The 20182-nt window shown below is 40.6% G+C and overlaps 1 protein-coding gene across 1 annotated transcript in view; it reads right to left on the bottom strand.

Moving 5' to 3' along the window:
- Positions 1-3778: 3778 nt before the first annotated feature.
- The window catches only part of pelp1 (proline, glutamate and leucine rich protein 1), a 24782-nt gene continuing 8378 nt past the window's right edge, over positions 3779-20182 (bottom strand). Inside the window, exons 3-19 of the mRNA XM_062444278.1 lie at positions 20138-20182; positions 19849-19998; positions 18515-18586; positions 18317-18376; positions 18033-18189; positions 15900-16032; positions 14362-14449; positions 13822-13910; positions 13569-13682; positions 13239-13389; positions 12273-12426; positions 12129-12184; positions 11844-11974; positions 10847-10949; positions 7590-9221; positions 6359-6667; positions 3779-4389 (exon numbers count right to left, since the gene is read on the bottom strand). The exon at positions 20138-20182 is cut by the window's right edge and continues 61 nt beyond it. Coding sequence (XP_062300262.1) covers positions 4297-4389; positions 6359-6667; positions 7590-9221; positions 10847-10949; positions 11844-11974; positions 12129-12184; positions 12273-12426; positions 13239-13389; positions 13569-13682; positions 13822-13910; positions 14362-14449; positions 15900-16032; positions 18033-18189; positions 18317-18376; positions 18515-18586; positions 19849-19998; positions 20138-20182 — 3537 coding nt within the window. The 3' untranslated portion in view covers positions 3779-4296. The remainder of the gene's footprint in view (positions 4390-6358; positions 6668-7589; positions 9222-10846; positions 10950-11843; positions 11975-12128; positions 12185-12272; positions 12427-13238; positions 13390-13568; positions 13683-13821; positions 13911-14361; positions 14450-15899; positions 16033-18032; positions 18190-18316; positions 18377-18514; positions 18587-19848; positions 19999-20137) is intronic.

The raw sequence follows: 20182 nt of genomic DNA, 5'->3' as shown, positions 1-20182 counted from the left end.
ATGGGTCCCATATGGGCTTCAAGTGGGTTCTGATTGGCTTTGATGTGGGGCCAAACTGGGTTAGACCCATTTAGGTCCCAAATGTTTTCTCATATGGGGTCTAAGTGGGATCAGAATGGACTTCCCATGTGGGGCCCATGTTTCTGAAACAATATTGGGCCCATATAATTTGCCCTGTTTATGCCCATGCCTGCTTAGCCCACTTACATCCGTTATGGGACTCATACAGTCAGCCAACGTGGGCTTCACATGTTACTGAAACCATGTGGGACCCACAAAATTTGCAGCCCATGCCTGTCTGGGTTGGTATATATTTTTATATATATGACATTGCAGCTAGTATTCCACTTATATGAAAGTGTTATTAGGACGAAGATGCTTGTAGTTGAAACAAATAATTAACTCTCATGCAAGTCAGATTTGACTTGCATGAGAGTTAGAGACTTCTTTTTTCTATGAGAAACATAGCATGACATGTCGTGCACCTCAGTTGATAGTTGACATTTGGTAATAGCAGAAGCAGTTACACCATCTCATTCACTAACATGATGATGATGATGATGTAACGCACTGTAAACACAGCTGTGTTGTAACTCATGCTGTACATGTGTGTGGGAGTGTTATAAACATGCTGTGTGAGTTTGTGGTGGGTTGCATCCTCTTTTCATCACTCATGTCTCTATATAAGGAGTCTCTGTCTATCTGGATGTGCGTTTGTTCACGAATCACTTGAAACGTTCATCCAATCGACTCCACACTTGACGGGTGCATTGCTGGGCAAAAAGGGGAGTGTTGTATAGATAGATAGATAGATCTTTATTGTCACTGATAAAGAACACTGGGCCACTGCGTCTGACAGCGCAATGAATTTGTTTTGAATTTTGTGTAATTTGGACACCCAATATGTTTAATATGAAGAAACTGTGTTTTTTCTCAGAATTTCACTTTGGTGCAAATGTATGTGTTGGTGATGTCCAGTTTTTCTCCAGAGCTTCTCCTCCACTCAGCTGTCAAACTTGAGCTCCTGCCAGTTGTGAGGCATAGGTCTGTTCTTGGCTTTTTATGCAGTGTTCACTTTGTCCTAACTATTGATTAACAACAGATGTGTGACAAAGGATAACCATCACATATCTTAGTAAAGTAAGCATTTAAAGCAGCCTCAGTGCTCATTGTCATAGATTGTTCAGATGTGTGGAACTCTACTGGAGGGACAACACATATTCCTGCATGTTCTGATATTCGGCTCTAATTAAATGCAGCACGCTTCTGAATGCCAGAGTATTCAAAACATCTCATTTTGAACATAATGCTCTTGCTTTGTGATTATGTGGTATATTCTATACACTGACAGATTGAAAATGCAGCTGTTTCCGAATACTAATTCAAGTAATTCACAATCCAAACTTTATGAGCACCATCAGTGCATTTATCAAGACCATCTGAGACATCTGTCTCATCACAACTGAACCATTTCCTTACATATTGTTCAGAACAGATTTGCCACATTTAAGTCCTTATTATGACAGAATGATGTTGAATATCAGCAGATTATGTTGTTGATGGGGGAGCTCAACTCATTTACACAAATCATTTATTCTATTATAGATGTTCTTTTTTTTTGGATCACGTATCTGTGTACATTTATGTATACAGTGCCTATTAAAAGTATTCAGCCCCTTGGATGTTTTCGCCTTTTATTGCTTTTATAAATGTAATCATGGTTAATATGATTTGACTTTAACAACTCTTTAATGTCAAAGTGAAAATAGATTTCTACAAAGTAGTGTCAGTTAATTAAAATATATTATGTAAAATAAATGATTGCATAAATATTCACCCTTTAAGTCAATATCTAGAAGATGCACCTTTGGTCTGTGTGGATAGGTCTCAATCAGGTTTACACATCTGGACACTGCAATTTTATCTTTGCAAAACTGCTGAAACTCTGTCAGGTTGCTCGAGAACAGACATGAACAGTCTTTTTCAAGTCCAGCAATAAATTCTCTATTAGATTGAGGTCTGGGCTTTGACTCGGCCACTCCAGAACATTCACCTTGATATCTTTAAACCGTTTCTGTGTAACTTTCACTGTATGCTTCAGGTCATTGTCTTTCTGGAAAATAAATCTTCTCCCACACCACAGTTCTCTTGCAGACCTCCAGGATTTCTCTATATTTTGCTGTATTCATTTGACCCTCTACCTTTACAAGCCTTCCAGGGCATGCGGCTGTGAAGCTTCCCCACAGCATGATGGATTTAACTGAACTCCAGGGGATGTTCAGTGACTTGGAATTTTTTTTGTATCCGTCCTCTGACTTCTACTTTTCAAGAACCTTTTCAAGATCTCCATTCCACTATGTGTGAGACTCCTAGCACCAATATGCTGGACGTCTATTTATTTGGGGTGAATATTTATGCAATCACTTATTTTACATTATATACTTATAATGAATTGACATTACTTTGTAGAAATCTGTTTTTACTTTGACATTGACAGAGGTTTTTTTAAATTTTTTTTACCATGATTCAATTTTTTATTTTTAAAGGAGAAAACATCCAAGGGGGTGAATACTTTTTATAGGCACTGTAGATATGTACAGTAGTACATGTTTATATGTATATTAATCACTGGCTGGGACTTGAGCACTGTATTTGGTTCTTTCATGTACCTACATGGCTAAGTGAAGAGTAACATCCTTTAATCAGTGATGGTATGCTATGTTAACTCTGTAAACAGTTGTATAATATCATCTGTGGCTCTGGAGCTTTGTCACATCAGAGACAATAAGCCCTCATGATGTCAGTGGTTTGGAAAATTCAAATTTAAAACAAAGCTTGTTACAAACTGGGGGAGTTATGAAATATGTACACATGCAGTAAGTTTGAGGATCTGATAGAAATCAACTATTTGCTGTCTGTGTTTTGTTCAAGAAGACCAGTAAAATTTCAAAGTTGCAGATTTGCTGACATCTGTACTAATGGTGTCCTGTAAGCACAGAACTGTACTAACTGCAAATACAGAATACAGTGGCAGCTAAAGGACAGCTTCACAATTTCTCAAGTGTCTTAAAACAACAATCAGGAGCACAAAGAGCATTAAAATAGTTTGTCTTGCTGTAATGATTCCTCCTGTTCATACTGACCATTAGAGGATCCCTTCATAATGCACTTACAATGGAAGTGATGGAGGACTAAATCCACAGTCCTCCTTCTGTGGAAACATGTATGTAAAAGTTGATCTGAAGCTAATATGAAGCTTCAGCTGTCTGAATGAGTCAAATCAAGTATTTTATTTTTCAATGTTACAGTGTTTCTAGTGCCAAAGTCCTTCTTTTAGTTACTATACTTTCACCACAGCTCAACAGGGAAACACTAAGAGGGAATTTGATGCTAAAAAGACTGTAAATGTGTCAGATATCACTTGATATGACTAACTGACACTGATGAAGCTCAATAGAAGCTGATCATCTACTTTATAATGACTGTGTGGACACACTGTGGAGTTTGTCCTCCATCACTTCACTTCACCTGACTCTATACTATATAAATGTAGTATTTACTATGAAATGATACACACTTGATAGTCTCATTGTAAAGAGTAAGTTCAGCTAAATTACCACGATGGTAGTGAAAGGAATTTAGTTTGTGTTGCTCTAAACACAAAGCTAATGATTCTCAGTAGCATCATGTTTATTCTGTTTACTCAACCTCATTGTGACCTCATGTAAAGACTTCTTGTTCTGATTTACATTTAAATTGCAAGGAAAAAAACTTTTTCTTTTCTTTTTTACTTTTTTATGACAAAGCATACAACAGTGATGACAAAACATAAAGAGCATAAAAGATACATAGAATTCCAAGAAATCCACTTGGGACACTACCTGTAGGATAATATGCACTGTATACAAGAACAAAGGCTCGCTCTCTGGTAATACCTTTCATATAGCTTCACCTCCCTGCTGCACTATAGAAAATGTACTGATGTCTTTTAGCTCATATACTAGTTGATGTCAATAATAAGATGGATGATGTGACACAATAAAAAGTCTGACTTCCCTTTCCCTAAATATTCCCACATCCCACATAATGTAGTTGGAAGTTAGCAATAATGTTAAAGAGAAGAAAAGTGGAGGCCTCATGTCTCCCAGCATTACTGTGAACACTGTGATGAATGACTGTGGTAATGATGACAGTTGTCTGATGAAACTAAACCTTGTAAATATCACTAATGATACAGTGTCCTAGCAGTATCTACAAGGTATCCTACTGACTACTATCAGTTCAGTTGGCAAGTGTTTATGTGCGGTTGGATCCAGAAGCACCGTCTTCGTCGTCAGGTGGACAGGCAACAAAATCAGCCAACATGGAGGCCATGGCTTCCTCGTCCAGCTGAGGGAGACATGACAGAGAGACAACAGCTGAGACATGCTGAGAGGAAGGACAGAAGAATCTAAATGGAGAATTTGTTACTCAGTGCATGTTGGTCTTCTGCCATTGTTCCCATATAGTTCATTTGATGTAATACTAAACTAAGTACAGTAAGTGGAGCAGGTCAAAGCTGAAGCAGGAAGTAGATCTGTCAACTTAAAATATTAAGAAATGCTTGAAATAAATGAGACTACTAACGTCTTTAGTGTTAGTGTGCAGTAATCTAATCTGACTGAAACTAACACACAAAAACTGAAGTCAATCTGAATCAGGTGCCAAAATGTAGAGGTCACTTTGTGTCATGATATCTGGTCAAAAAATAAATCTATTTAATCCATTACATTTTTTGGGAAATCTTTCCCACTTGTATGAGGTATGTAATGCACAAAAAGACCATCAGATTGTGTTCTGGTTGCTATAGATACAGGTTGTGATAGTGTATTAACCAAGAATAACATAAATCACTGCTGACATAAGAGATCCTGCTGGAGACATTTTTGAAATTGAGTTTCATTTTTTCATCTTGCACATGAACAGAATGAGTCTCTAACATGTTTTTAAAAACGTTATGAACAAATGAGGTGTGAATGAGGTCTGTAGAGGACTGTAAAACATCACATTTAGGCTCAATGAGAAAAGAAAATCCATGTTTTATGTTGTCATGGCCTCAAAGAGGTAGGAAAAGCAAAACAATGATTTTTTAAATAGCAATCTCTTGGTGTGACCTACAAAGGGTTAACACTGTTATCTTGAGCTGGCTCAAAAACACATCTGCAAAAATCCTGTTAACTTTACACTGTGTGCAATGATTCATGTTTCCATAGCAACGTTAGACACATACAAGGCTGCAACCAATGATTATTTTCTTTATTGTTTGATTGATACATTTTTTAAATGACTCGAAGTGATGAATCAATGATGAGAATAGTTGCAGGACTACAAAGTGTAGCACATACATGAGTCAGACGCTGAATCATTTGGCTCTAAAAATGGATGGAGGTGGAGCGTCAGGTTGTTATCTGCTGTTGGCTGGGTGTGCTCCAGTTGGTTTGTTTGTTTAACCAGAATTTATTAAGTTTAAAAAAACATATTATAAAACAAAACAGGGATGTGGGCAGGTGGGTTTAGTGTTGTGTTGAGATTTTTAAATATATGTTCATATTTGCATATCCATACTGCCTGCATACACAGATTTATACAGGTGTGATATAGTGATCAGACCTGAGTGGAGGTGCTTTGTTCTTAGTTGGTTGGAGCAAATATTCAAACAAGAACTCTGGAGACTATTTCAATAAATAGTTGACAGGTGATTGATGAACTAACTGATGCTTCTCGACACATGAGTTTCTTGTTATGTGGCTCTTTTGAGATTGTTATTATTTCAATTATTCAATGAGTGTTCTTCATGTTATTTACATCTAGACTTCAAGAAGTCAGAATAAACTTTGATCTTTGGCTCCACTTATATATTGGTCAACCGATATTAGCCTATCACAGATATATCAGTATCTGTGTTTATACTGTCTGGTATGTGCCCATTTAAAAAAATAAAAGATAAATAGGCAGCATTTTATGTATATTTAATCCTTTCTCCTATTTCAAGTTTAATATATGCACATTAAATACCCAGTGAGGTTTACTGTTTCAGTGCACTGATGGCTTTTTATAAAAAATGTTTATTCTTAAACTGTAAAATATCACAACCTTTATTACATACCTTTGTCACAAGTGTTTGATAACCACATTTGGAGAAAAAAGTGTAATATATAAGATTATTGGCCGATATATATCGATTATCAGAATTCCTCTATTCCCTAAAATCAGTATTGGTCCCAAAAATCCAGTATCAGTCGGGCTCTACTGTGTGGTTCTAAATCAAGTCTCAACCTTTAAACATGATATTCATGTGAAGCTAGTCAGGATATTTTACCTTTTTCTTCTCTGGGGTTTGTCCCATCTCGTCTTCCCTGTGCGCCTCCTCTCTCTTCCTTTTCACTCCTTTTCCCTCCTCTCCATCACTCTCTCCCCCTCCTTCCTGTGTCTCCTGCTGTTCTGCTTGTGTTTTGTCTCTTTTCTCAGCATCTGTGTCTTCTTGTTCTTCTGTATTGAGGCATGTAGAGGTTTCAGGATCCGCGGCTGCAGAGTCTCCGTCTTGAGTAGCTGCCAGCTGCTCCTCTGGGTGACTGGAGGGCTGCTTCTCACTCACACTGGCTTCCTGTGCAGGTTCAGCCACCGGCTCCTGGTTAGAGGAACATTGTCAGCTTCAGAATACTTCTAACAATATCAGCTTCATGTATCAACATCAGTGGAAAAAACACGGATAATGTTCAAATAAAGACACAATCTGACATTTGGGGACCCAGAGTCACAACTGAAGTTCCACTTTAATTCAATCTACTGTTTCTGTGATCTATGAGTGTGTTCTGCCAGCACCTAAATGATGAAGACCCTACATGTCTTCAATAGTGAAAGACAGCAATGCCACTGATTCATTTCAGCTCAGTTTTTTCAAGAATAAATTATGACAAGTATCATTTATCCAACACCAACCTCCCCTCTTCTTTGTCCTTTCTTTCTTTTAGAATTCCTTCCATTTTTCTCCTTCTCTTTTCCAATTTATACTTCTTTTTATTCCTGTCTGACCTGTCAAACTACATGGAACAGGTTTACTTCCAAAGTTCAAGTGGCCCTCCAGCTCCTTTTGGCTGATAGAATTCAACACCTGAACTCTTTCACTACACTGAGCTACTGTCAGCACTCACACCTCTGATTCACTTATTACTGTTTAACTTGTCAGCATGTGTGTTTCAAATCACAGTTCAGCTTCTTTCACCACACTACAGCTACAGCTCATCTCCATGCCGACATAATGAATGTAATATTAGTAGTTTACCATAATGAATATGTAATATGAGACGTTTTTACCCCAGTGTACTACTTACTAACTACTTACTGGGCAGGTAAACTGTTTTAGTAAACTCATGTCAGTGCTTCTACTTCCACTAATGCTCTCACTGCTTCTATTTCAACTACTGGCCAATCTGTTGGTCTTCTCACTGATTTCAGCTTCTTTTTGTTTATTTAGTCTTCATCTATTCGTCATGTTATACTGACCTCAGCATTCTCTCTTCAGAGGTGACATATATAGTTGTGTTATTTACCTGTTGGTTCTGATTCGTTGTGCGTTCTTCTGAGGGTGCAGTCAGCTCCGTCTCATTGGCTCTTTTCTCCCAGGAGCTGCTCTCCTCCTGCAGTGCTCCTCCTCCTCCTCCTGCTGCTCCTCCCTCCTCCTCAGCCTCCTCCCTCTCCTCCAGCGCTCCTCCTGTGACGCACAGGATCTGGGGCATGGTGGGGTCGTCCATCCTCTCGTTCTCATCCTCCTCTCCCTCCCCTTCCCTCGCCTCCTCCAGAACTCCGATGCTCTCCACCTCCTGCACCTTCATCCTATCTTCTGCAAACATGGCTCTGTTGGTCTGGATCTCCTCGATCCCTCCTTCTGCCTCTCCCTCCACGCTGAATCCAGCCATCCCTCCTTCATCCACCGCCGCTCGCAGCACCTTCCCATCCTCTATGCCTGCTTCTCCTGACTTGTCCTCCGCTCCCTCTAGAGGTGGTATGTCCCCATCCTCCTCCTCTTCTTCATCCTCCAGCTCCTCTCCCTCCTCTTCATCATAATCGTCATACTCCTCCCCGTCGTAAAACTCCTCTGCAAAATCACTCACCTCGTCCTCCTCGTCCAACCCTTCCTCATCTTCCTCATCCTCATCCAGCTCCTCGTCATCCTCCATGTCCTCCTCCTCTTCCTCCTCGTCGTCGGTGCTGTTGATGTTGATGACGGTGGAGTCTTCGTTGCTGGCAGGTGGTGGTTGGTGCTGGTGGACGTGCCTTCCCTGTTGGCTCAGCTGGTTCTGCAGCTGGTGCATTTGGAGGGGGATCCCCATGGGGCCTGGTGGGCCCTGTGAGGAGGGCTGCATCAGCATCTGCTGGAGCTGCGGTCTGCCAGGTAACGGGTCCCCCAAACCGCCAGGTGGAGCTGTGAGTGTGCTGGAGTTCAAAGGGGGAACAAGGGAGACTACTGAGGCGCTTGGAGGAGGGAAGGAGTTGATAGGTGTGGTGGAGGTGGTGAGGAGGGGTGAGGAGGTGGCGAGGTCATTGGAGAGGGAGACTCCGTCTATTGTGGTTGTTGGTGCAGTGGTTGGGACCATGGTGACAGATTCAGCTCCTGGTAGTGTGACAGCAGCAACCCCTGGTGCAGCGGAGGTCAGGTTCTGGGAGTTTGTTGCTACTCCCGTCTCATCCTGCTGGTTCTCCATGTTCAGCATCCCTGGAGGAACGATGACCACGCTGTCGTCTGAGTCGCTGTCCAGAGAGATCTCCACGTCCTCCGTTTCCTCTTTGTCGTAGCGGACAAACACGGGTCTCTGTCCCTCCAGAGGGCCCAGCCCGGCTGGGTCTGGCTGACGGTGTGTGTGCGGGGACAAGATCATGTCACCTGGTCCATGGCCCTGGCCTGGTAGCCCTGGAACCAGGGACAGGTGGTTCTCCAGAGAGCCCAGTAGGGAGGCAGAGCCTAGGCCGAGGGAGTGACGGGTGGGGAAGGGAGGGCCAGGGGCTGGGCCTCCTAGAAGGGTCGGCAAAGTGAGTCCGGGGGCTGGACCCTGGGAGGAGGAGAGGATGGGAGCGGTTGGTGTGGGTTTTAGGGCGAGGGGTGGTAAGGGGAGTGCGATGGAGGGAGTGCGAGGGTGGAGGAGGGAGTTGCAGATAGTCAGAGCCTCAGTACAGAATGAAGACACCTGAGAGGAGATGGAGGAGACAAAGTTAGTAAAATACTGTAACAGACACTAAATAACTAGCACAAAATCAGCAGAGTACATGATACTCTGCTCCAGGATGTGGTGCTGCATCATCATCATTCAAGACGCTTCATTTGTCAGTCATCATGTCATCATCATCAAGAGACCTCTATGTGTGTTATCACAGTTACACCACTTTTAATCCAGCGAGATTTAAATAACTGTCAAACTGTTGCTATGGCAATAGGCAGTTTAATGTGCTTCAGGCAACTATTTAGAACAGTGTACAGTGTTTCCCATACATAGACCAATGTGTGGCGCGGCGCCACAGAATCAACACCGAGTGCCACGAATTGATTCTGTTTTTTTTAATGTTAAACGTGATTTTGAAATATAAATATCGTTCCGTTCATTCATCTCCGCATAGCACTGCATTGCTGTACGTTATTCTCGTACAGCAAGAGAGTGACTGCGCGCACGAGTGTGTGTGTTGCTGCTTATTAGACCAATCGCACCATAGTCTTCTAAAGTGTAGGAGCAGTTCACACTACATTAAACTAGAAAGTGTGTGCTGCATCCTGCCGAGGGCGGCACGAAGCGCGTCCGCACGTATGCACGCGCACAAAAAACGATCGGTTTTCTATCGCTTTTGCATCACATCAATGATATAATGTCACCGTGTGGATCATTAACCTTGTTGCAGTGTGCTCCTTGGTTATAGTGAGTGAACTAACAGCTTCTACCTGCTCAGATCTCACAGTCAGCAGCAGGAGATGAGGAGAGCAGCAGCTAGTAGCTAAGTATGGAAGCCTAATGATGGTAAAAGTAAAACTGGTTACTACAAAAATAAACCATTATTATTATTTATCTTTTATTTATTGTTCCAACAGCTCAGGTCGATTGAACAACAGAAAATACCTCTTTTTGTGTGGCATACATGTGTATGATATTTTGTTAAAGCTATCAGACATTAACATTTAGTTGTTTAGTTTAAATTATTATTTATAATTTAATATTACTTTTACAACTCAGGGACGTCCCAGCAGCAACATGTTGTTTGAGCACTTTTTTGCAATGTCAATTTGAAATAATGTTTTGTTTTTGAATGAAGGGGTGGAAATATTTTTTTATCCGAATCATCGAAAAAATAATCGACTGATTAATTGATTATCAAAATAATCGTTAGTTGCACCCCTATTATTTTTCACATTTTTCTTCCAGACCCCCCTAGTGTTGCTAGGTTACCGACACACAGCATCGATGCTACAACGGCAACGCCGCCTCCCCCTGGTCAGAGCCCCTGCCCCTCAAAAGGTCTCTGTACAACCCTGCACCACACATTACTACCTGGTCTGTAGGAAACACTGAGTGTAGCATTTATACTCAGCCTTCATACTTCCTGGATAACCAGTTAGCTATAGTGCTGAAATAGTGCTGACACTGAGGTAAGGTTTACTGTGTTTCTAACTGTGACATTATGTTAGCTGTCTCCTGCTTTTCTGTGAGAGCTTCCAAGATGAACTTTCACATTAGTGGCATTTTTACATTATTCATTTTAGTTATTATTTAGTTTTCTTTAAAAAAAACAAAACAACAACAATTTCTCTAATGTCTCCCTCTGTCACCTTGATATTTCGGTCGGTGCGACAGTTACTGAGGATGGACACGGCACAGGTCAGAGGTGGGGGCCAACTGGGTGACGGGACCAGGACCAGAGCCAGCAATAACCTGCAAATACACAGATAAACAATTACATAACTCCTACAACACTCTATTACAGGTTCTTATTCCTTATATTGATTTCAACATTAAAGAAAACATTCAGCATATTTCCAGGTCTTTATTTTGTGGCTCTACTGGAGTATCTTTGCATGATTTCTAACATGATCTAAACACTCCTTATAACTCTTTCTTTATTGATGTAAACCTGCTCAAAATTTAGGTTGAGAATTAAGATCTATTACTTTATTTGAGAATTAATGTTCTGAAACACCGAGCCTAAAGAGCAGAAAACACAGTCTAAAGAGCAGAAAACACAGTCTAAAGAGCAGAAAACACAGAGCCTGAAGAGCAGAAAACACAGAGCATGAAGAGCAGAAAACACAGAGCATGAAGAGCAGAAAACACAGAGCATGAAGAGCAGAAAACACAGAGCATGAAGAGCAGAAAACACAGAGTCTGAAGAGCAGAAAACACAGAGTCTGAAGGGCAGAAAACACAGAGTCTGAAGAGCAGAAAACACAGAGTCTGATGATCAGAAAACACAGAGTCTGAAGAGCAGAAAACACAGAGTCTGAAGGGCAGAAAACACAGAGTCTGAAGAGCAGAAAACACAGAGTCTGAAGAGCAGAAAACACAGAGTCTGAAGGGCAGAAAACACAGAGTCTGATGAGCAGAAAACACAGAGTCTGAAGAGCAGAAAACACAGAGCCTGAAGAGCAGAAAACACAGAGTCTGAAGAGCAGAAAACACAGAGTCTGAAGAGCAGAAAACACAGAGTCTGAAGAGCAGAAAACACAGAGTCTGATGATCAGAAAACACAGAGCCTAAAGAGCAGAAAACATGGAACTAACTTCCTGTCTGGACTGTACTTGGACTGTGTGTAATGAATGAAGGTGGTACCTGTATAGTTCTCGTCGGGTGAGAGCACTGCCATACTGCCCGCTGACGCCACCTGCAGACTCACAGGCAGTGCTGCTGGACTGCTGCTGCTGCAGACGCACACACAGAGGCAGCACCACGTCATGGAGACGCTGTGAGAAAATAAAACACAGCAGGAAACAGTGTCAAAATGTGCAGAAAGGAGAACTATCAGTCTGAGAGCACAACATCTACAGGAAACCACACAGTTAAACACATGCAGTCAGTTACTAAAGCAGCTCATTGTGATCCTCAGCTCAGCCTTACCTTGTGTATATCATCCTTTAGCAGTGTACCACTGGTCAGTATGATTTGTCTTAGTGCTGTAAAAAAGAAAACATCTGTGTGATTGAACAAGATTTACAAAGAACCAGTAGGCCATACTGTAATCAAATAGAGATGGACTCTCACCCCTCAGGGCTGAAATGCATGTATCCTGATTGGCCAAAAGGTCTCCTTTCCTTTGGAGTGACGGCCCGACTGAATCTGCCATGACCAATGGTTTTGTCCTCCGAGGGCCAGGTTTCCCTCCAGGAACCACGTCAGCTGACAGACCGGCTCGCAGCTGGAGGACAAACACAGAGAGCTCTTTATCAAACTTAACAACCAAAAACCTGAAGCTTCCTCTGACCTTAACTTCAACATGTAAGGGCCTGGTTCTGTTTTCCAGTGTTTTACCAAACAGAACAGTACACATACAGTTTGTTACTGAAAAGGCAACACTGTAATAAGCATTGTCATATTTACGGCTGCAACTAAAGATTATTTTCATTATTGATTAATCTGGCGATCATTTTCTTGATTATTTAATTCATTGTTTGGTCAATAAAATGTCAGAAAATGGTGAAAAATGTTGATCAGTGTTTTCCAAAACCCAAGCTGATACCCTCAAATGTTTTGTTTTATCCTAATCCCAAACATATTCCGTTTACCCTCATAGAGGACTGAAGAAAGCAGAAAATAATCACATTTGACAAGCTAGAATTTGAACATTTTTTCTTACAAAAATGACTCGAAACAATGGATCAATTATTAAAATCCATGGCAATTTATTTAATATTGATTAATCAATTAATTGTTGCAGCTCTAGTCATTTTTATCTTGTGGGGACATCAATGAAAAGGGTGGAGCCAATATAGCGTTTTTCTTTCATGTTTATAACATCAGTAAAAAGTTTGAACATGCTTCTATTGAAGGTGTGTCCAAACTTTTGACTTTCACTGTACATGTTATGATTTTTAAAGTGCATTACAGTATTTACATCACATCACAGTTACAGCAGACAGACACCTGACACCCCCAAGTTACAAAGCTGCTTGATAAAACTAGGTATTTTTGTGTAAAATATATGGTGAACTACGTGAAAATTGAACTCACCTTGACAGACTCGGCCCCTGGTGTGATGTCACCAAGCAGGTGGTTAAACAGGAGTTCGGAGTGGCCAGGGCTTCCCTGAAGAATGCTGGCGGAGGCTCCAGCTACCTGGACCCAGAGCTCTAAGGTTCTGTACACTGACACCCGCACAGAGCTGCAGGAAGAACACACAGACATCACAAACATGCTTCAGACATTTCAGCCACATCATCACAATCATCATCAACACCTTGCTGCCTCTCTGTCTTTCAAGGATGTTTGAATAGCTTTCCTTGGTGAACCTTAGCACCTTATCAAACCAAATCCTGCGTATGACCCGAGCTTGTTAGTTACCTGTAGGCTCTCTGCTGACCCAGGTTAGCTTCTGGTACAGGTGTCCAGGCAGACAGAGTTTGGGAAAAGAGCCTCTGTAGTACAGCTGCATACTGAACCATGCTGCTACGTACACTGCAATACACACAACACACAGTGTCAGCATCAGACAACACTACACTTCAACTGTTATGTTCTGTACTTGTAATCATTCAGCATACTTCAAATGATATCTATGAACTCAAATACATAACAGTGTGTGTACATCACTCACGCTGTGATAAGAGCTGATAGGACCTCCAGTGTGTTGGTGTGTATGATGGGCAGGACCAGTAACCTCACACTTCCATCTCCTGTTAAATTCTGACACACGAACACACAAACTCAATTAAAAATGTGGATTTTTGTCCATATTAGTCAGACATTGGTTTGTAGTTTGGAGGCAGTAATAAAACATTTGGTTTTGCACATTTGTAAAATAAAAGTCAGAGAATATGGGTAAATTAAAAATAAAACACATGCAGGTGAGGTAAAAACCCACTATGGGCTTATGTTAAACCTCACCTATAAGAGATAAAACAAAATAAACATAAATATAATTTACTTTAATTTAATAATAAACATTCAAACGGTCATTCATTAAAAAACAAATCCATACACAGATTTCAGTGGAAACCATGTGAACAAATGGGGAATCAAAATGACACACCCTCTCTGTTAATTGATAACTGTGTGTGTGTGTGTGTGTGTGTGTGTGTGTGTGTGTGTGTGTGTGTGTGTGTGTGTGTGTGTGTGTGTGTTTGCGCGTGCTCACTATGCTTTTGGAGCTGACAGCGAGGGCCCGACACACGAGGTTGAGTATGGGTCTGACAGGCAGACGCACAGCTGAGTGTGGATCCACCCTGACACATGGAGACAAAAAGCAGTGAATATGGCAGCTTTGAATTAAAGCCCTATATAAAACACAGTCATTTACATTTATACCAATAACAGTATAGATATTTAACAGTTTAAAAACAATCTATGATGCTATATTGGCTAATATTCATTTTTGTATTATTTTTACACAACCCATAAACATCAATAAACACTTCATATATGTGTTGGACATTTGACTGTTGGAAATAAACACTGCTCTCTGCTGGATAAACTGGATAATAGAGACACTGTTGCTTTGACATTTCTGCATTTCAATTTCTTGTCATTTTCAGGTGACATATATGTGGATCTGTAATAAGCAAATATAACTAACTGGTATAACTGGTATACTATTAGAACTAATAGAACTTCTAGTCAGAGACAAACTAAGCTAAGACAAAAGTTATTATGACTATTAACTATTTGGAGATTTCCATGTTCTTCTTTTTTAGTTTCCCATTAATCATCAGAATTATCTCGTGACCCCCAAGCTTGGACACTACTGTAATAAACCATAGTTTTCCTATAGGTGGGTTGTCTTTCCCCTGTAAACAGTGCTGTCTGCTGAAGTGTTGATCATCAGAGCAGAGTGTGGCAGATTTTGAGCTGGAGTCACACTGTCTTCTGTTTCCATCACACTTGTGTTTTATAGTCTTTTTGTTCTATTTCATTGGATTTGTTTTAATGTTTCAAATGTATTATCTTTTAATTTTATCTACTTTTTTAAACATTATTTTATTACCATTTTATAATTTTATCCTCGTATCTTATTTTATTTATAGGTTGCTTTTGCCTCTTACGGTCTTTCTTAACCTACTTTTAGTCCATCATCTTTTATGTTTTACATTTTTTATCTTTTATACATTTTTTGTACTTTTAATCTATTTTAACTTTTCATAACCCCTTTCTCTTTTCGCTCGTATTCTACTTATTTATGTCATTTTATTTATTGAATTATTTTATGGAAATGTTCTTAACATTTTTATCATTCTTATTTTCTCTTGCGTGCATTGGTCACAGATTGTCTTTTCATTTGTTCTTTTTGTTTTTTTTATACCTTTTCTTTATGTTGTCACTTGTCAATCAACTCATTGTAAAGCACTTTGAACTACACTAGCCTGTATGAAAGGTGATATATAAATAAAGTTTGATTGATTGGTTATGGTTATTCAGAGGCTTCCTGTCACTCTGTACACAATGATGCAGCAAAAAAAGGCAGTGATTGAACTGACAAAATGTGAGTGGTCTCAGAGGCTTCTCCACTGATGATCAAATCATTAACATTTAAGATCCAGCCACAGATAAACCAGGACTGCTGTACTGTCCTGGTTTCATACCACTGGAGGTAAATGAGAATTTTTTTAGGGTTTTGAGTGAACTGCCCCTTTAAGTGGATTTTCTTTTGAGGTTGTGTTCACATTTGTGTGTTAGTACCTGAGAGTGTGTTTGAGAGCCAGGCACACAGCTGTGTATCTGTGCTGGAGCTGCAGTAGCAGAAGGGGATCTGATTGGTCGAGATGAGGAAAGGCCAGTTCCACTCCTGGACCTTCGTATTGCACCGTTCCATCTGTCACAGCAAACAGTGATAACACACTGATGGTTTGACACTTTCACTGCAGGACTTTTGCAATTTATCTATCAATTTATGACATCTCACAATTTCTAGTACAAATATTCTCTTTGCAGCCACTGTGTTTGTTAATGTAAAACTATGTACTGCCAGCCAACAGGTGAACAGCACAAAGAAGTCATTTTGTACACTGTATGCATCAAAGTTGGAGGTACTGCAACATTTTTGGCCATTTTACATCTTTAATGGCGCTTTTCCACTACACAGTTCCAGCATGACTCGCCTCGACTCGCCTCGGTTCTTTTTGCGTTTCCACTAGGTAAAGTACCTGGTACCTGGTCCTTTTTTAGTACCTGCTCTGGTGAGGTTCCAAGCGAGCCAAGCCGGTACTAAAATGTGACGTCGACACACTGCTGGCCGCTGATTGGTCAGAAGAGTTGTCGCTGGAAGAGTCATGAGCCGTCCCACACAAGAATCAAACCCGGCATTTTTAAATACCGGCAGCAGCGTTACCATAGTTACAGCCATACGGCTCAATTTCTTGCTTTGTGTGACAAAAAGCCTCATACAGCAGCAAGTACACCACTGCCTCAATGTCCTCCATTGTTTATGTGTTTTGTGTCGCGTATAAAACGAAGTCACGGCAGTTTCGCGGAGCCGTGCTATGACGACCCCGCCCACGTTGAGTAGGTACTTTTTTGTAATGGAAAAGGTCTGTTCTGGAACCGTACCGAGGCGAGGCGAGTCATGCTGGAACTGTGTAGTGGAAAAGCGCCATAACATACACAGTAGATAAATGTAAGGACATGAGGGACTGAGGAGCCTAGCTGAACTTGAAGCAGCTGGGACATTGTTGCATCTTAAACCCATTCTTAAGCCTACTTTAGGGGGTTAACAGATACATAGAATTGAGGTATTACAGCTTCTTAGCTACAGACTACAGAAAATAATAATGTCAAGTCTATTTGTGTGCATATCTGCATAATACCAGACAGTCTTACTGTGTTCATCTAACAGGGGTTTCTGTAGAGTTTTAGGAGACCCAGGTGGGAAAGGCTGGAGAACATGTGTGCTGTAGTTTACATAGTTTATGAGTGTAGTCATGAACCTTTAAAGTAAAAAAAAACATGATTTGACAGACAGTGCCCAAAGTGATTTAATTGTTCTACTAAGATGTTGCAATAAGAAGAAGAATAAAGGTTGTGATGGAATGAAATGCTGGTTTTAGCACTGGGATGATGTGTTTATCTCCCAGTTTGAGACCATCATGATGTCTGAGTGCTGATTTGATTCAGAATCGAATCTTGGTTCAAAACTGCTTTTTTAAGTAAATGAATAGAAAAGGAAGCACAATCTTCAGTCTCATGCTCCACTGTACTGATGTCTTTATTCCACTGAAAAACAATATTTTACATAAGTGGCCAATAAGATAAATAGTCTACAGCTTTTTTATTTTCAAAAGTGAATTAATTAGTGAATGAATTGATTTAGAAGCGTCTCACAGTCTCCTGCCTGTATGAGACTAACACACTGATGGGAGGGGAAGTGCTTGGCTGTGTTGATATTAATGTCATGTCTCCAGTAGTGGAGAGCAGCCTCTCTGCTGCACTGTTAGCTCAAGGAAAGACAGTTCACTGTATATATCACATTCGCCAGGGGAATTATTCAGTCAAATAAAATGCTTGTAGTCACTGCCTTTCTGGTAGATGACCTGCAAGATAACTCTAGTGTGTGCGTGCTGTAGACTGTCCGGGTGCTGCACTGCCTTCCTCACAGTTGAGTTTTGCCTTTTTTGTTCCGTTAACAGCACCTGTCTGAGTTTTCAACAAAGGCAGCGGCCAATAATACTTTGAGTTAAACAGGCATGAAAGACTCATCGTGCTCCAAAATGTTATAAGTGGTACAAATGATTGACAAAACTATGAAAGAAAATCCTATCATGTACCCTGTAGACTTTGTGGCCTCTAGTATAACTATGGAACATGTTTGTGTTGTACCTGTTTCTGAACTCTGGTAGATCTGAGACAGCAGGCCATTGGCTGAGGTCAGGAGGCAGTGAATCTGACTGGTCCAGCCCTCAGCTCTGCCGGCACCCACCCCTCTGTCCAACAGCCCCCCTAAACAGGGGAGGCGGCCATAACATTGACAGGCCATCTGAAGGAATGACAGGAGGAGACAGCAAGACAGACACATTTGGATTGACTTTCACTTGCTGTGCATAACTCTGGTCTACTCGTAGATAATCAGAGATCATGTAAGGTAACAGATCACCATCACAAACCTCTTGTGTTTTCTTGTTAGTACTGTCCATTTTGGAGAGGAAATAAGCTCCTAGTTTGTCCTGAAAGAAAACAAATCACAGCACAGGTTTTCACATTTCCCTCAAATTACTAAATAACCATGTTATAAAAGCAAAGTAAAAGTTTCCACATCCAGAAACAATCCTTTCATTTACTTTTACTCCACTTCTGTGTCTTACCCTGAGGGATCCACAGGCTCTGGGGTAGTAGGTCATACAGGCAGTCATCCCCTCCATGGCTGCCAGCTCACACTGACAACACAAGAGGAACAGAGGGTGAGAGTTTAGTTGGTATATGGCTGAAGGATAAAAACTGTTCCTCAGTGTGGAGGTGTGGCATTTCAGGGCTCTGTAGCGTCTTCCAGAGAGCAGGAGTGTAAACAGATGGTCATCAATCATTAAGTCCTTAATATGTTAAGCTCAACTCATAATATAAAATGAGTGAAGGTGGTATATTCTCACTCATCACTCAAAGTAAATGTGTACAATTTTGATGACCCAGTGATAGCACCCAGAAAAAGTAAATGTAGCTGACAGAAATGCATGCTGGGAGCCCAGAAGTTTCATTTTTCAACAAACAGCATGTGCCATCAGAATTAGGGGTGGCATGATTCTCCAAATCCTAAAATTATGAGTTATTGATCAGTTTGAATCTGTCAATACATTTCCAACTTTACAGAAGTGTGCAGTATAGTCTACAAACCTAACCCTTACTACTGTTCAGGGTCTTTGACCCATTTTTACATTTGAGAGAAGAAGAAAAAAAAACACCTGATTATACAAAAACAGAATATTTATACTATACTATATTATACTTTCTAAAAATGTTTTTGAGCAGCTAATACACGTTTGTTAAGTGTTTGACTTATTTATTCAAAAACTGTCAAAAACCACCATTCAGAAATACTGTTCATTCCAATTTAGTATCACTGATTGAAAGCATTATGTTCTCTATTGTTATGTTATGTGTGTTTGTATTATAACTGTGAGGGCAGAGAAACACTATTAAATAAAGTGCAGTCTGCATATAGGATAACGGGTATGATGTCACATCTATATCAGCAGCACGTAGTAAACTTTTACTTCATCTTTTCACAGCTTCTGTGGGTTCTATGTGGCACAGAAAACTACAGCCACTGCAAAAAATATTATGTTTACTTGCCAATCAGAGCCATAGATTCAAGTTGGCATAAGCAGCATGTGCAGCTTTGTGTGCCAACCAGCACAAACCAACACTGTGCTGCTCAGATTTTAGAGTGCACCCATACAGTCTTAATTCTTCTCAATAAAACAGAACTTCATCTACTGTAATTTCCCAGCTTGGGATCAATAAAGTATATCTATCTATCTCACTATCCATCTATCTATCTATCTATCTATCTATCTATCTATCTATCTATCTATCTATCTATACATCTATCTGGCTTGAAATACAAATATCTTTCACACTGTGTTGTCATGTCATCTTGAATCTGGCTCTTCATTACTTGGAGGGCCGTGCCCAGTTCCCTCACCTCTGTCTTGAGGCCCAGTAGTGATGTAAGGATACCCAGGATGGAGTTGAGGCCGACCTCTCTGGCCAGTTCAGCTATCTGAGACGAGTACTGCAGCAAATCCTTCAGAATGTTCACAGCTAGCTGGATGGTTTGAACTGGAGCCTGAGACTGGAGGACACACAGCGGATGAAGGACTGTATTAGAAAGACTGTACATATTTAGGAGTGATAGAGTTGTGAGTTTTGATCGGAGTTGAAGAACCCCAAAGAAGTGAGCATGTGTTCAGTTGCATGTGTGTGGATGTTACCTGGATGACCTGCTGCAGGGAGCGCAGCCAGGAAAGGCAGTGTTG

Source organism: Scomber scombrus, chromosome 23 (assembly GCF_963691925.1).
Source record: "Scomber scombrus chromosome 23, fScoSco1.1, whole genome shotgun sequence".
Taxonomy (NCBI): Eukaryota; Metazoa; Chordata; class Actinopteri; order Scombriformes; family Scombridae; genus Scomber; species Scomber scombrus.
The sequence above is the reverse complement of the archived record's forward strand: the minus strand, read 5'-3'. Positions and strand labels throughout refer to the sequence as shown.